General features: G+C 38.0%; 1 protein-coding gene across 6 annotated transcripts in view; it reads left to right on the top strand.

Annotated features, from left to right (window-relative positions):
• The window catches only part of OSBPL8 (oxysterol binding protein like 8), a 50,356-nt gene that overhangs the window by 9,053 nt on the left and 24,197 nt on the right, over positions 1 to 17,106 (top strand). For 3 of the 6 annotated variants that reach the window (XM_057378085.1, XM_057378111.1, XM_057378119.1), the window contains 2 exons: positions 129 to 263; positions 14,377 to 14,447. In XM_057378085.1, the coding sequence (XP_057234068.1) occupies positions 129 to 263; positions 14,377 to 14,447 (206 nt within the window). Of the gene's footprint in view, positions 1 to 128; positions 264 to 7,626; positions 9,013 to 14,376; positions 14,448 to 17,106 lie in introns of those variants that run through there. The other 3 variants (XM_057378094.1, XM_057378128.1, XM_057378102.1) reach the window with 2 other exon arrangements.

The raw sequence follows: 17,106 nt of genomic DNA, 5'->3' as shown, positions 1-17,106 counted from the left end.
TTTCTAGAATGAAATGCTTTGTAAGAGAGCAGTTGAATACCAGTTTCATAAATAGCAGTGAAGTTCTTAATAGAAATCTAGGCACAAGCACATAACATCACTGAATGAGCATCCATTTTGTATTTCAGCAGCAGTAACAAACAGTGATGAACAACCTATAACTCCAGGAAAAATGAACCAGCACCAGGGGAAAGAAGCCTGTTTTACTCCAACCAAAGAGTTACTCCAACCATGTCTCAGCCCAGTAACTGCCCATAGTCATGGTAAGACAAAGTTATTTTTTACASAGATTCTAAAGACTTAAATTCTGACATTATCTGTTCCAAATGTTGGTTCAAAATCACTACCTTTTACAACAAATAAGTAAGGAAGAAAGCATATTGAAATTTTATGTGTAGTTATTTGTATCCTTATGTGTTAATCTGACACACAAAAAATGCCTTATGTGATGCCCTAGTTTATTAAAGCATGCTACGATTTGTTTGATGGGAGAACACTCCTCATGATGGTGAATGATTATTTCTTGTAGTCCTGTGAAACTCATGGTAATGTTTTTTTTCTCAGTATTTAAGTTGTATCTTTATGCAGCAGCGTTATGATGTACTGTAAGTGAAACTTTGGTGTAAAGAAATTTTAACAATTACTTCTACTTAAAGAGCCTTATATTTAGAAAAAGAAATAAAAAAGTCTCAACACTACTTTAACAGATTTCAAATGGTCCTCTGCTTTGAAAAGTATGTTGAAAACAAGCTCTCCGTGGATCCATGTGAATCGATGGGATGGAAAGTGAAACTTAGTAGTAAACCTGACATGTTGATAATCTATTCAAGAAACAAAAAACCAAGCAATAATTGCTCTCCTTCTGCTTATTTGCATTTGAAACTGTTTGCATTGTCTTATTACCTAGGAAATCATTAGATATCTTTCTTGGGGTGCATGAAGTTCTTAGTGAAAACTTCAGGCTTTTAAAACTAATATTCTCTCCCCTTTTACTATGGGCAGCCATGCTAATCATTCATGCTTCCTTTAGTTTTTTTTTCATGAATAGTGTTTCTTACATGGTTTTATATTTTTTACTGGTTTTGATATGAGTCTCCCTAACTCCAAACTGCTTTGTCCAAGCAGTGATATTAGTGTCTCAGAGTAATAAAGGCAGTGTCTCACTTTGAATCATTTTCCTCTCTTCCCATTCAGTACTATTTAGAGAGAAAAAGCTTTGAAAGCAAAGGCAGTTGTTACTGTGCTGAATCTGGTGGTATTTTGTATTTTAAAGTGTATGATGGTAGTATTTTTGGTACTACACACAGCTAGCTCAGATATGTTTTCTAATTGCTGGTGTTACCTCACTGGAACAGCACGATGTTCTCTGGCTTGTGTTATATTTTCTGTTTGTAATTTTTATTATGTTGAAAGAACTTTGGGTTATTCTCTGTATGTACTGTGTTGTATCCCTTACTAGACTCGAGTTATGTTAGTATATTTGAATATTCTAATATTCTAATAAATTTTTCCTTTTAATGTTGCTGTTCCCACTAATTTGTAAAGTCAAGCTGCTGTGGTTTTTACAGGGCTTTTACTCCTAGGAAAATCACTGAAATGGGCTTGAAAAGCACAAGGACTTGATTGTCCTGCATCAGTCTCACTGTACTTGTGTGACCAAAAGGAATAATTGGCAGAATTATTTCATTGCAGTTAAAAAATTAACATTAAAAATACCACGTAAAAGGCTGCATTAAAAACAGTTATGGAGCAGAACTCTGCTTGCTGATGTCATCTGCTTATGTCACATTATCTCTGGTAAATTGGATTCTTGTAAATCTTACTAACTCAGGCATACCAATTTATTTATTTGTTAAAATGAATTAATGCAGAAATATTGACCACAAAATTTATGAAAAAACTCAGCAGTCTCCTTATAAACTACTAATTTTTTTTTAACTTATGAATATTTTCTTAAAACATATTTCAAGTTTTTTATGAAGAGAGCATAGATGCTTAAATAGCAATAAGCTCTGTTTGTGGTAGAGGAATCTAGATATGATAGTATTATTAAAAATTCTGTAATAGAATGCTTGAAAATGTCAGACTTTTCTGTATTTTTCCTATCTTTATTTAAAACATCAGTGAGATGCAGATGAGGTGAAAACGTGAGTATGTACTTCTGGGATGTTGTGTGCCAAGAAGAAGCCTGACATGAGATAAGAAACAGGATCTGCCTTTCTTTTCCAGTAGAGGAGTAGTAGTTGTTAATTCAATTTGCAATGTGATAAAAATATATTGCGTTATGTGACTGAGAAACAGAAGTGGCTTAGGTGCAGGGAAGTGGATTGAGAGTGGAAACAAAAATTACACATTTGCCAGTGATGATGATGATGACCATGAATTGGAAGGAGGAGGTGAAGCTGATTTTGGGGAAGAGTGAGGGCATTTTTTACTGTGCTGACCTTGTACTTTAAGCAGCTCCAGAGGAAACATTTATAGGATATGCTAGTGCTTGGATTTTAATCCATAGGATGCTGCATTTTTTGAGAAAATGCAAATTTGACTATTCTTGTATGTGAGAGGAGGTAGAAAGTGAAAAATAGGCAATTTCAAGCAATAGGTCCTAAGGAAAAGTTATTGGCTGTTGAAGGGATGAGATGCTTTTGGAGGTTTAATGATCCAGAAGATACCAGACTCAGATGTTACTGACTGTGTACACAAGGCAAATAACAAGTTAAAGCTGGTTTGTTGTTGACATGTGTAACTTGAGGCTTTTAAAAAAAGTTTGTTTCATTTGTTTGGCTGAGCTGACAGCAAGAGCACAGTTTATTTCATTGGGCAGTAAGAAGGGTCTGGAGCTTCTGACTTGGCATCCCCTTCTGAGTTCCTGGTGATCAGTGTGCAAGAAGCCCTGGAGATACATCAATATCTCTTGACCAGCTGTCAGTGGAAGTTAGATTACTGTGGACCAGTAGAAGGAAAGATGCAGCCCTGTGACAGTGAACTCAAAGTCTTTTCAAAGCATTAGCAACTCTACCTGAGACGGGCACTTGGCTGTGTTGCTCAGGGCATATTTCTGCCAAGAGGTCACAAGAGCCTGTTCTTTCTTGGATGCATGAGACTGATACCACAGCAGAGAGGAACTGCCTTGGAGCTGGGGAGAGAAATCCCACTGCCTCTAATAACAGCAAACGATGTATCAAGCAAGGGGAGGTTGTAACACCACTGGGTGTGATCACAACTTAAATTCCAGTTTGTGCTTGTGGTTTTTTTTTCCAGCTAGTGCTTTCAGTGTGTTACTAATTCTTCTTTATTTTAGTGTTTGGCTTGCAGAGAGCAAAATCTTGCCAATCTATCTGGTTCCAGATCAAGTTGTTTTTTGGGTAGCTGGGTTATATTTAATCTTTAATAGTGATTTCTGTTTTTCATGTTTCTTATGAATTTACTCTCTACATCTAGACAGACATAGTCATGGAAGTAACTTCATGCAGTCTCCTGTTTCCCTTCACTGTACATGTTCTTTGAATAGAGAAGCTGAAGAATGGCTAAATAATTTATTATTTTGACACAGTAAGAACAATTTGTTACTAAGCATGTCATKCTTTGTTACTTCACTTTATCTTCCCCTAAGTCTGTCTCATTGCCTCAGTGCTAAAGAAGAAACTGTCAGAGGTCTTCCTGAGGCTCTCCAAAAAACATTTTTTAAATACTTCTATATTAACCGTGTTACTTCTGAAGTAAAGGTGCCTTCTCTGCAGAGTAAATGGATTTAATGTCTTAAAAAAGTGTTAACACTTCTGCTTTCTCCTCCCACATAGGAATTCTTTTGAAAACTTTGCAAGCCCTCATGCTTTGAAAATCTTGGTCTTTCTTGCTGTTTTATTAAGAGGTGTTCTAATTTGTCTTGCGTTGCTTTTGATGATGAGATATTGTAATCAACAGTGTATAGGAGCCTTGCGCACTGGTTGTTCTTTAGGTGGTTTTGAATTTATGTCTGTTGTCCTGCTGCAGGGACCTGAGCCCAGGGACACAGGTGGTGACTTCTCAGTTTTTTAACAGCACGGAGGTGGAGCCCCAATTCTACAAAACTGTGTAACTTATTTGGAATAGCTTTAGTGATGATTGTCTGAAATGGGATGTGAGTAGGCTCTGCTCACAGTAGGAGGAAGGAGCTTGAGTCCTAAATAATCCATCTGATCTTAGTCTGTGTTATCAGACTGAACTTCTTGTAGAATGTTTTTACGTTCTGYTGTGTGTGGTTAGTCTCCTGAATACATTATCCTGACCTCGTGCTTTCTTACTGTAATGCATACTCTGGCACATTCCTCTCTGCAAGTCATTGTGTGTTTATAGGCACTTGCCATTTCTGAAGTGCTGCTCCACCCAGTATTTGTGGCTTGGGGAAATTGCATGTACTCGCTTCTGTGTACATCCTTAGCTTTATGAGAGTGTAGTACTGGGTTTAAAAGGCTCAACAGGGCCATTTGCTGTAAAACATCTCAAGCAAATTCTCTTTCTTCATGACAGTCTCTGCAGGACTGGCCTACTTGAACCTGAGCTGTGACCTTGAGAATTTCATAAGGGCTGAGATGACAATGTTGAAACCTGAGCAGTGAGCAAGGCTATTTACTCCATGTGGGAGGAGCTGAGCAGACTGCTGGCAAGTGAGGAGGTGCAGCCAAGTACAGTTGCCAGTAGTGTGTGGGGAGCCTTGGTGCTCGTTCATAACCACTCTAAGGCTTGCCTCTGGAATTACTCCTCAGCTAAACTCCACTGTACTTGGAAATACCAGAGAACAGAAGAATATTTGGTGAACAAAATTTGTCTGTCTAAACTGCTCTCCAACTTGTAGCCTTATGGTTTAGGTATAATTTTTTCTGAATTAAATATCTGTGCTGAAGGCAAGTATATCTTTAATATACTTTTTATTAAATAGGAGAAAACCACTTTTACTTCAAATCCAGATATGAGAATCAGGTATTGGATAAAACCTTCTTAGGTATGATACACTAGCTGTTTTCTTTTTCTGTTTTCTGCATGCTGCAAAGAGTGTGTTTATACTTCATGTAGAGAATTATTTATGACCTTTTCATGGACTGGGGGGGAATTCTACTGGAAAAGGTAGTGATGTCGAAATGACAAGGCAAATTACTGTCAAAATGACAGGGCAAGTCTGAAAAGCTTRTGCCTTTCTCTACTACACCAAGTTTTCCTTCCTCCTTCTTTTCTCTTTAGCTTTCATAGAGTTTGTTTTTAGAAGATTTTGGCTTTTCCTTGAGTACCTGYTAGGGGAAAAGGATTATTTTTTAATTTTGCATCACTAGACATACTCTTAGTTGTATTACTACATCAGTATCAGTTTGTACAATGTGTCATTATTCTAAACTTCTAAAATCTATATTAAAGGGATTRTTATAGTTAAGATTTCTCATTTGAGTAGTCCAGATAGATTTGATTTGAGTTAGTTTCCATGCTGGGAATTCATCCCTGTAGAATTTAGAKAGGTCTTTTTTGATAAGACTGTGTTTTTCTTAGCTGTAAATATTTTTCCACTGGAGAAATGTTTTAAAGGTAAGAACAGGCTTTGTCGAAAGTGTTCATGAGTTATTGGAACTCCATATGTCTTCTATTTGACTTTATTTTTACACTGAGATTGACATTTTRCTCCAGGCAATATCATGGAAGAATGTCTTATGCAGAGGATTGTGATTTGTTCTTCAGCCAGCATTTACTATTAAAGAAGCCCTGATTCAATATCTAATGTGAGAAATGCATTCTGTCCTTTGGTAAAATGGTTACATTAAGTAAGTTTTCCTTCTCTAAAGAGATGTTCAACAGATTGAGAATGGATTCTTCCCCTTGTGTGCCCCCCTCCCCTCCTGCCCCAAGRTACATGAACTAAATATTGAAGTCATGTAGGGGTTTTTGTCTTCCTACTGATGTAGGTGTTTCATGAAACACAGAAACCAGGAAACCTTTTTTTCTGTTTGAGTGGTCTAGTGCCTCTTATCATGACTTAAATTTTTATCATGAAAAAACTCACCTATTCATGTACAGATACAGTGCAGCACACCCCTGATGCCTTTAGGGTAAAGTGCAGATACTTTGCTCTTTATGCAGGCATTTTCTGCCATATCTGACTTCTGCAGTTGGACTTGACTGTAGTTCTGTTTGTGAGTATCTGAAAMTGTAAATTTCTAAGCTGTGTATGAGAGTGCATTTAGTAAGCATCAATTATTAAGGCCCTGGAAATTCATATCAAAAGGGTAGAAGGCTGTCTGAGATGTTAGTCTATGGTCGTGAAGTCTGATTTCATCAGTTGATGGATCTATTCTTTCTGAATTTATTTTCACAAAGGGGAGAAGTAGAAGAAGGATTTAGGGGATTTTTTTTTGTCCTTTGTGGGGACGGGTTGAGGAGGTGAAGGAGGAAGCTTAAATTAGGTTTTTTTTTTTTCTTCCTCTGTTGCGGTGGTGAGGCAGAGTCATATTTTGGTAAAACGCTCAGAGCCTGCCTCTTCTGTGTTGCTTTTGAGTTAAAGTAGAAGGTGTTTAGAATACCTGGATAGCAGCTTCCTTGACAGGAGAGAGCCTCATAGAGGGGAAATGTAACATTATCCATACTGAAATTACTTTTATCTACCCAAAGAGTTCAGTTTCAGTTCTAAATGGAGAAAAGGGCACAGGAAGGAGAAAGAGGTATTTTAATCTGTTCCTGTTTACAGTTTGGCTATATGAGCAGTGTCAAGAGACCTGAGAGGGCACGGAGAGAAGTAATGGAAAGGCCTTCAGTATTATGTTGTTTCCTCAAACCCTTGGAAGTGTAACCACATTTTAGTGAGGTGAACATAAGGTGGCAGAGAAGAGTAAGCTGTGAGGGAACCTGGTGGGCTGGCAGCCGTGGTCAGTAGGGCCCAGCAGCGGGAGGCAGACACGCACCAAGCGGTGTGCGGGTGTCTGATGGTGGAGCCTCCTCTCCCATTAATCTGTGTGACCCAGCCATTCCAGTACAAGACATGGAAACCTCAGGGTACCAGTGTCAGCAGAGCGCTGTTCTGGCCAGGGTCAAAGCCCTGACTCTGAAAGAGGAGATAACAGCCCCATTAACTGGGCAAGATAGGTCTGTAATGAGAGGATACAGTTCCTTCTGTGTGTAAAGAGAGTTCTACTGCAGCTTTCTCTAGATTTTAATTAGAAAAAAAAAAAAAAGAAAATGCATATTCTGAATAGATTTGGACCAAGGTATTTGCCCTGTTTTGTAGAGCTTATATGGAGCTGTGTTTATCAAACCAAAACCAAAAACAAAAACAAAACCAAAAACCAAAACCAAAAAAAAGGTGTTCTCCCTTCTTGCATTTCCTCCTCATTACCCTTCCATTCCACTCCTTTAGTTTTTTAGCTGCTTTTTATGTTGCTTTTGGGACACCTGGACAAGGACTGCTTCAGGTGAAAGTGTGGCACACAGGATTGAATTAATGGAGACAGCCCTGAATACATGATGATCAKCCAGATTTTCCTACTCCTTGTGCTTAAGTGAATCGTGTTTTTCATATAGTATGTAATGGTTTCTATAGATGCTATCCATGCCTCATTTTTTTTCTGGTATCTCTTTTTACRTATTTGTCTTATATTGGAAAGTTAGCTATACTTCTTTGCATAAGGAAATTGAGTAAATAGTATTTGAGGATTAATCACATTCATGCTATTATTGGTTTAATTTATGGCATGTTTCATTTTGTAAGAACAGGAGTCCTCTAGTAATGGAGTAGGGTAGAATTCAGATTCTTATTTTCAAGCCAATTCTCGGTGTCTTATTGTCTTGCTTTTAGCAGAGAAGGTTTCAAAATCTGCTTTGTCAGAAATAAGGTGTGATGGGGAAAATGGACCAGCAGACAAACACCAAATGGGAAGGAAGTTCCAAATATGGAAAAGGGTGGCTGTGCACATCAGTCATCATGGGAAAGAGGCTGATGATGTAACGAGCAGTGCATGAAGGAGGTTAGGCAGAGATTATTAGACTTTATTCTGGTAGCTGCCAGCAGGAAGAGTTTGGATCAGCAGATTTTTAGTCTTGAAGCACAATTTACTGCAGTCTCTTTTTTATGTYAAAATTTAAGTTGGTCCATTTAAGTGTTTTATTCACTGCATAGAATATTTGGGGCATTAATAATAAAAAGCCTTTTTTTGTGGAGATTATTTAGGGCAGTTCTTCCCAGAGTGGCTGGTTTGTATATATGAATATGGGAGAGTTTTGAGAAGACAAAGCAATTGCCTCACCTTTTAAATAAACAGAAGAATTGAAGATGTAGAGGCCATGGCAGTCAGTTGATAAAAACTAGTTAGGTGAGTGCCTGAACGGGAAAATTCAACGTGGCTGCATAATGCAAACCATTGACTCCCTTTTCAGATTCCCATGGTGTACCGCAATATCAAATAGGGCAGCCACATAGCTCATGAGTTGTCCTTTGTGCAGTATCAATTTGGGACTTCAAAGAGTAACAGGAGTTTGATTTAAGGAGTCCTTAAAACATAAATACCATTTTTCTGTGTTTAGCAGTGAGTAGGGCCAAAACTGAGAGGTAAAAAATGAGATATGGTGTGTTTCTAGAAAAAAAGGAGCTGAAGCAAAACCATTCCACTTTAAGCATTCTAAGGGCTTTGATGAGAGGAGTATAATATTGCTTGGCTTGCTGCTGATTTGGCAGCCTCTGTCTCTTCACTGCATTTTTCATGTGCGCCCTTCGTTTGTTTCTTTTTTTTCCCCCCTCTTTTGTATCTTACTCATCAGAATGTGAGGTAAAAGGCTGCTACTGCARCACTCTTTTTCCAAGCAGCTTATGCTAACCAGCTTTCACAGAGAACATAATCCTTACACAAACACCTTAACTCATGAAGGAAGAGGGTCCAGTGCGACGTAGGTTTTCTTCATGTGCTGGGATTTCATCTGTGTTTTCTCCAAGAGCTGATGGCCGAAAGCTTGTCCGGAATGCTTCATTTGGCGGATATAACGAGCTCTCTCCTGCTTTTCCAGGTTTGTTTTGGTCTTGCGTTTCTAAAAATGTACAGAAGCGAATACAATTTCCACCTCAAAATTTTTAAGCTTGAACGAAAGTAATGTACTGAAATGTTGGTRGAAATCAGAAAGATTATTTGCTTGCAGGCATTTAGATAACTCTTTGTTGTGGCAAGATTTGCAGACAGGCAAAGAAGTAAGTTAGCTTTTACACTGCTGCAAATCTCACTTTAAAATGCATTGGTGTATTTGAGACTGACTGGAATGTTTGTTTTGGTTGTTTGGGCTTTTAGGACTGAGGTTCTGTGATGTGGTTTGTAAATGCCTTCCTCTTTTGTACTTTCCACTGCCCCTCCRCTCCACGACAGCACACACGTAATGGATTTGCTTTAAAATTGTAAGGTACAGCAGAAGGTTTTAATTTAGCTGTAACAACTGAAAAATGTTCAGGCTGGTCATGAGAGGTTTGACATAAAATGACAGGATAGAAAATGAGGGCTAAAAACATAGCCTTGCTAAACTCTGTAGTGCGAGATTTTTAACACTTAAAATCCCTGAGAGGGCTTGAATCTCCTTTTGCTCAGATTTATTTCCTGAACATCAGTACTGGAATACTGAAAGGACTTCGTAGAGTTTCATTGTTCATGATGTGCAATTATGACATGGGTATCTGAATTTCAGCAATTTCAGAAAGCCCAAATGGTTAAAAATGTGTYACAAGGTCATCCGTTCCTGGAAGGGGACGTAGTAGAAATTGTGTGTTCCTTCCAGAATTGCTTTGGATGTGTGATTCGTCTTGTGCATGCGCACAGATGCACTTTATTGTGTAGTCCCAAGGGGCTAGAATGTTGGGGGGGGAAGGAGAAGGGAGGAATAAAATAGTTTTCACTTTCGACTGTGTGCCCCCTGCAGCATGGCTCACTGAACTTGTAAGCCCTGGTTGTGAAGCCCTGGAGCTGAACTGGGTGCAGAGCATGGGGGAGGTTACAGACTGGTCATTAGGGGGTCTCTGCATCACTGGCCCGTGCCAGCTTGCAGAATCATTGGAGCACCAYGCTCAGCCACGGGAGTGAGAGTTGTTACAGACACCATGTTTGATTAAACTTGTTTTGTCCTGGAATGTGTCCTTTTACTCTGCTTCAGRAAATGATTAATGTTCTACCAAGAATCTAACACTGAGTTTTATTCAAGCTGCTTGTGAAATAAAAGCACTCAGAGCTTGAAAGCATGGGGTTAGCAACTGGACARATCTTTCCTACCTTTAAAATAAATACATGTAGTCTAGTAATTAGTAAAACAAAAAGGGTTTCGATTTKTATTTGCTTCATTTCTGTATGGAATTCTGCAGTTACAGCTGATCACTGTTCATAAGCAGACAATGGTGACTACTTAAAATGCAGGATAAATGGAAAGCAATTTTTAATTAAAAAACTCGAGTACATAGAATTAAAAAATTCTTTCTCTTGGAATCTTCACTATATCTCTGAAGCATATAAACATTCCTAATGTGTTTATAAACATTCTTTATATACTCTCAGATTGATTTAAGCAAAGGGTAAWTGTCTGTCTAAAAGATACTCATGGATAGTTACAGTGATGACTGTCTTTTGKTTTTTGTTTGTTTTATTTTCTAATATGGTGCTTACAAAAGATAACACAACTGTGAGAAAATACAAAGAAGGACTTTGCTTACTTTTCTGATCACTGCAGTTTCAAAGTCCATGGAGGAATTTGAATTAGATGATATGGGATTGTATTCTTAAATCTGGTTGTCAACCAGCTTTTTAAAGTCAGTCARTAGTTACAAAACTATTGTTTCATGTGTTCAGTTCTTTAAATTTTTTTTTCCTCTTTTTTTCTGATGGGTTTATTATAAAGTACCACTATTGATAATTCCCACTAAGTACAGCTCATAGTTCTTCCAGAGGCATTTTCCAGCTCAGTTATTTGTTCCTCACAATGGCACATGCACTCCAGTAATCAAATCAGACTGTTCCTTTCTTTTCATTTGGAAGTCAGTAATGTTGTTGCTTGGATTACTCTTTGTTATATCTTTTCATGAATTCCATTTTCTTTTTTTCATGCATTCCATGGGTTTTTCTGTATGTTGAAAAAAGAGCCTCCAGTGAATAGTAATTATTTCTTTTATGGGTAAAATAGATCTGACATTAAAAAGCAACATGAGTTTTTAATGTATTTTTCTTATGTACTATAATTGCAGATGGCATTTGTTGAGATGTACAAAACCAGTCTTTGAGATGTAGGAGTTATTCTGTGGTTGGTTTTGGTTTTTCCCTTCCTTCAGAAGGGACAGATTGTGGGTGCAACTTTAAGAAATAATCCCCGTGTTACGCTTCAAAATGGACAGTTTTGTTTGAAACCATACCCTGCTACAGTCTTTATCCTAAATAGTCTTTAATCTGACAGTGTATATAGCTTCGGTTTTTGTCAACAACAGTGTTTAGAAGGATTTAYTTTTTCTTTTGGTATTGACTACATAATCTGGCTCAGTCTCTAAAGAATAACTGATTTTTTTATTTTTTTATTTTTTGTTGTTGTTTGTTTTTTTTGTTTCATCAGCTGCTTGTGTGCATGGATTCTGGTTTTTCTGTCTGGCTCTTGCATCTGTCTGAAAGCTCCGAGTGAATTTTAATGTAGATTTTCACCTGCAAGTTTTGGAAGACCTCTCTGAGTGCCCACAGTAGGAATGCACTAATGGACAGTTTCCCTTGGCTTCTAAGGTCATACCATGARCTGAAGCTGACTGCACTGGCATTGGGATCAGCTTTCAGAGCCCATGGGACCTGTGCTGTTAAGATAAGGAAGGTCACACTGCCAGAAAGTCTCTTAGATGTAGTGTTGCTTTGGACACAGTCCCTSGCGTTCAAAACTGCTTTAGCGAGTGCAGTAGTGGTGCTCCTGGCTCTAAAGATGGCTTTCAGGATTGCAGATGGAAAATATACGCAAATTCAAAGGATTTAATAGAGAGGAAATTACAGAAATGGACTGTGTCCTCAGCACCTGAATTTCTACATTGTGAGATGTGAGCTCAGGTTATTTCATTACAGTTGCCGATTGAGTTACAAGATGGGAAAGACCAAGTAAGCTAAAATATTCACTTTTTTTTATTGCACCCTGCTTCTAGCCTCCTGTGCCCTGGCAGTGTGTGCTCCAGATAGCTGTCTGTATTGTGTGCTTATCCCTCTGTAGAGAGGGAGGTTACAGGTAGGATAGTAGGGGATGCAAAGCTGTTTGATTGGGTTTCCTCACAGATGGAGATGGAGCAGTKCCAGATGTTCCTGCAGGTGCAGTACCCTGACTTGGCTTTGCTAGTGAAGCCGTGAGACAGCCCTTTTCTGTGCATGGGGGTGAGGAAGGGAGCAGCTGGTGTGATGGCACKTTGGTGAATCAGCTGGCATGCACACCTCTCCAGCCTGACACTGAAAGCAAGGAGATGGAATTCATGGAAACGCAACTGAACTTTGGTCTTCTCTGGGACAGAATAGCCCTCTGTCTCGTATCATTTCTTCTTGGTGATACTGATGCAAAGCTTGTTTGTGAAAATAAAAATGTTTGCTAAATAAGGGTGTGTAAAGTCTTGGAAGCTGTTGTGCTTCAGAAAGCAAGCTTTGAAATACAGCTCCTGTAAGAACAATCCTGAGTTAGCAATTCCTCATGGATTCCCCTCACTAAGTCTTCTGTATGTGCCATTAAATAAATTTTTAAAATGGGAAGTCATTAGAAAATGTCTGCATTGCATTTTCAGCGGGACTTGATTCCTATTGGAGAATTTCTTTTGGGTAGAGGATGAGGAGAAAGTATCTACTATGATCCTGGTGTGTGTTTGACTGCCTGAGACTGGAATTGAATCTAGTAACTTCTAAGTGAACTAAGCCAAGTATAGCCTCTCAGGCTTTAAGCAGCCTTTGCTTTGTTTCATGCCTGATAACTAGTGCTGTAGAAAACGTGCTTTTGCACTTGGTATTATATAGGAAATGTGGTTTCTGGTCTCTGAATTTTTGGTGGATTCCCTAGTACTGAAAATCTACCTGTCAAGGTACGTCTTCCCTGTTGTCAAATGGTGTTCATTGTTCCAGGTTTTCATTAGCTGRGCAAACCTATTGCTGGTGTGTTGGAAGAATTTCACAATTAAGGGTTTAATGAGCTGTGCCCCAGTGGGGCTTCTATGAAGACATATAAAAGTTGTTTGTAAAGGCATGCAGGGCTTCCTGTCTGACAACATAAAATGAGATACTGTACTGCATTATATAATCTAAAAAATCTGGTCCTAAAAAAAAAATCTGCAAAAGCTAATAAATACAAAGGGAAGAAAAATCCCAGAAGACTCATTCCAACCAAAATCAAGGGCAGTCTCAAGATTTCTTGTGTAACCTGGAGATCATCCTAATGCCTCTAACTCCATTAATCTTCCCAAGAGGTGAAATTGTGACAAGTGAATCAATTCTGTCTTAGAGTTTCTAGATAATATAAGTTGTGGAAGAGTGAAGATAATAATTTTTTWAAAAACTAAAATTCCTGCAATGGACAAATTGCCCAATACTGCTACAGTTAATAAAAATTCTTTCAAAGCTCATAGTTTCCCTTCACATACACACATCTGTCCACTGAAGAATGTGAAATCGAGGAGTGTCTCTGGTAAGGCTTCTCATTTTGGGGATCAGGTTCTCAGTATATGTTCTGTAACACATAGCAGCTCTGTGGCAGCACCCATACCAGTTGTCACCCTGTTTTCCATTGTCGCACATACATTGATTTACTTGGCTTTTGCTTTTTGGATGTTGGGGAATTGTGGTGTTTGTGAGTCACAGAAGAAAAATGTGGGATTTCAACGACTCTTAATATAAAGTCTTGTAGTTATGCTTCTTCAGTGTCAAGTTGAAAGTATAAATTCAAGGCTACTGTAAGGAAATTTTTCCATTTCATGCAAAAAAAWTCTGATTGGTGATTTTGATCAGATTTGCTTTCATGTAGGTGGTATTTAACAGTTATCTAGCTACAGAAATGAACAATCAAAGAAGAGGCTTTATTTAGTACTCTGCTTTGTGCCTGCATGGGGAGAATGAAAAAAAAAGACAGAATTTGGCACATTGTATATTACAGTTCATCAGGTTGTTGGATCAGCTGCAGCATTATCCAAATACAGTGGACTGTTCTTGCCTCATAATGGGTATTAAATTAGTGTATATTGTAGTAGCTGGTACATTTTCAACTGATGAGACACATTGATATGTATGTTATTTGGAAAATGGATTTACTTGTACTTTTTTATGCTAAACACATTGGCAAATTTATTTCAAAGGCTAGCTCATGTAGATTGTTAATGCATTTAAATAATTTGCAACAATTCTCTTTTTCTTTAAGGTTTTGACAAAGGGAAGGATGATGTGTCACAAAGTAAAGATGAGGCAGCGTATTCTATGTCAAAAAGCAAGGTAAGGAAAACAACCTCTTGATCTGACTTAAAAATGTTGGTGTGTAAAGGAGTTACGGATTTTTAATTAAAGGCAAATGTATTTAACTGTTGTTGTAGATAATCTTGAAGATTACTCTTCAGGTCTGGCAATAGGTAAAGGGAATTTCTTAATAGAGTTCTGAGGATGACATCACATGAAAATCTGTAGTTTCAAAGTAGTGAAAATTAAATATGGAGTTTTCTTGCTGTTGTCTTGGACTGGGTTGTTGCCTTGCCATAGAATTTAAATTGCTCTGCCACAAAATTTAAAGGCTCTAATTTACTCAGCTGTGTGGTTTTCTATTTTCTGCTAAGATGTCCACAGTCTCTTTGCAGAGGGAAATGTGGTAACAGATACTTAAACAGATTGTCAGGGTTCAGCAGGTGTGGGTTGCTCTGGAAGTCAAGGACCTGAGCTTGAGCACAGCTAACTCCCAGGGGGAAGGGAGAAATGCCTGCTTTTTGCTGCTTTTGCACACAGCTCTTCCCATAGCACTCTGTCCTTGGCACAGGCAGCCACATCCCTTGGAGATATGGTTTGCACTTGAGGTCTTGACACAAATTTTTCTGTGATATTTGAGGTTTCTCTATGCAGCTCTGTAATATAGATATACATTACAAAGATACTGAAGGATAATGAAAAGATTATAGTAGCATTTCCTGCTTAAATGGTGTTGCTGAAATTGCAAAGGGAAAAGCAGTTTAGTTCTGCAGCTGATGCCACAGTTTTGTGGTGTGTAGTGAAGCATTTCAAACTATTTGTGTCTTACACGTGACACACTTCAGTGCATTCTAGAACCTCACTTGTCAGGGATATCAAGGAAGTTTACCATCCAGCTTTCTTCTGATCAAAATTTTATGTTGGTTCAGAAACCTCTAAATCAATTTGACGTGGAAATCAAGTTCATATGGTCTCTTTTGACTAGACTTTATTCCAGAATCTGAAGAATCATTTCTCTTCGACTATCCAATTCCTTCTCCTGGCTTGGAGAAGAAAAGGTTCTTGGCTTTCCAGGATCTTAAGTCTATGTGTTCTTTGCTATTACATTTTTGTGTCTTTCTACTATCAAAGATGAGACCAGTATTCCTACTTGAGCTAATACATGCTTATCTTCACCTTTTTTTTAATTACTGCRTGTGGGGCTTGATTATACAGTGGAAGTGAAATAGCAGCCCTTCTTTTTAAGGGAGAATGGAAAAGCAGTGATGGGACTTGCCTGGAATCTGGTACTTAATGTGTCTTGCTGGGAGTTACAGCAGGTTCTCTTAAAGTGTTTCCTTCTAAATTTTTTATCCCATCCACTTTGTGTCGATGTAACACTGAGAAAGTTACTGGCTGAAAAATACACACTGACCTGTCTGATAACATTGAATATATAAATGTAGACTTTTGCTCAGGTAAGAGTAAAAGCTTTGAAACTGAGACAATGAGAAAATGAGTTTTTGTAGCCTGTGAAACTTACTGTGTTGGGGTTTTTATATGCATGACCTTTAGATTGCCTTAGCTTTCTGTTAGTGAACAACTAGAATATTTATGAATGCTTTGCTAAAGTTGCTCCATTATAGCTTGCATAATGAGTTCATTAACTCTTCTTATGTGACAGTGATAAGCATTTTTTCCCTCTTCTGTTATTACATTTGCAGTACTGTATTTCCTTTAAATTCTAGAGAGAGGAATTTAATTTCAAGTTGTACCCTCATTTTAAAGCTTAATTTTGAGTGTCAAGAACATACCTTAATTGCAAAACGAAGAGGTTTCCTTCCTTTTCCCAAGACAGATATAGAAGTTAAAGAACATTTACTTATCTCTGAAATAATTTTGAGCTAAAATTACTTTTTGCCAATTATTGCACATATCTTTTTTACAGTAGCTAAGTAGACTCCGGTAGAGTCTTAGTTCTGAATCAAAGATGTCAAAGTAGAATCCAGGTTAAATTATTTTTAATACAGCTTGTGAATCTTTAGGTTTTGTTTCTTTTGTTTGAGCAGCTTGTGAATCTTTTAAAAGAGTGCTCAAGTGCACTGTTTTTATTATTGCAGTAAGTTTTCCTCAAAGCTTGCGTATTTCTTGAATGTTGTTTTTTAATATTCCAAAATACAAATTCAGTGAACAGACTTTGCAGTGTAGTTTGAGATTTTAAGTGTGGAACATCTTGAAGGTCAGTTTCAATAAATTGTCCTTGAATTTGAATTGAATACACAGTTTAGAATGTTACATTGTTGGGGGGGGTGTTTGTGGTTTTTTTTTTGTTGGTTGGTTGGTTGGTTTTTTGTTTGTTTTTTTTTTGACAATGCAGAAAGTTTGGGTCCACCAGTTTTATGCTTCAGTGCACAAAGAAATACAAATCTTTGTGATTTATCTGAAGTTTGTATATAGTGGATAGCTAGTCATATTCTCTCACCTCCAATAGGAATTATATGAAACCTCTATCACAGACTCTTCCTTTTCCCATTTTTCCCCTTCTAAAAAGCGCTGTTTCCGAAGGGAGTATTTGGTGGCTTGAGTTCCCTTTCAACTAGGAGGCAAAAAACACCTAGGAGCAAACTTTGAACCTTAAAAGGCATGGGGGGAGAGGCAGGGGGAGAAATCACGTGGTGCTGAGGCAGCTTATTGTCCTGCATGAGCAAGACTTGGGTGT

Source organism: Malurus melanocephalus, unplaced genomic scaffold, assembly GCF_030028575.1.
Source record: "Malurus melanocephalus ecotype Western Australia unplaced genomic scaffold, MMel_1.1 scaffold_10, whole genome shotgun sequence".
Lineage (NCBI taxonomy): Eukaryota > Metazoa > Chordata > Aves > Passeriformes > Maluridae > Malurus > Malurus melanocephalus.
Note: the sequence above shows the minus strand (reverse complement) of the source record. Positions and strands in the feature narration are given on the sequence as shown.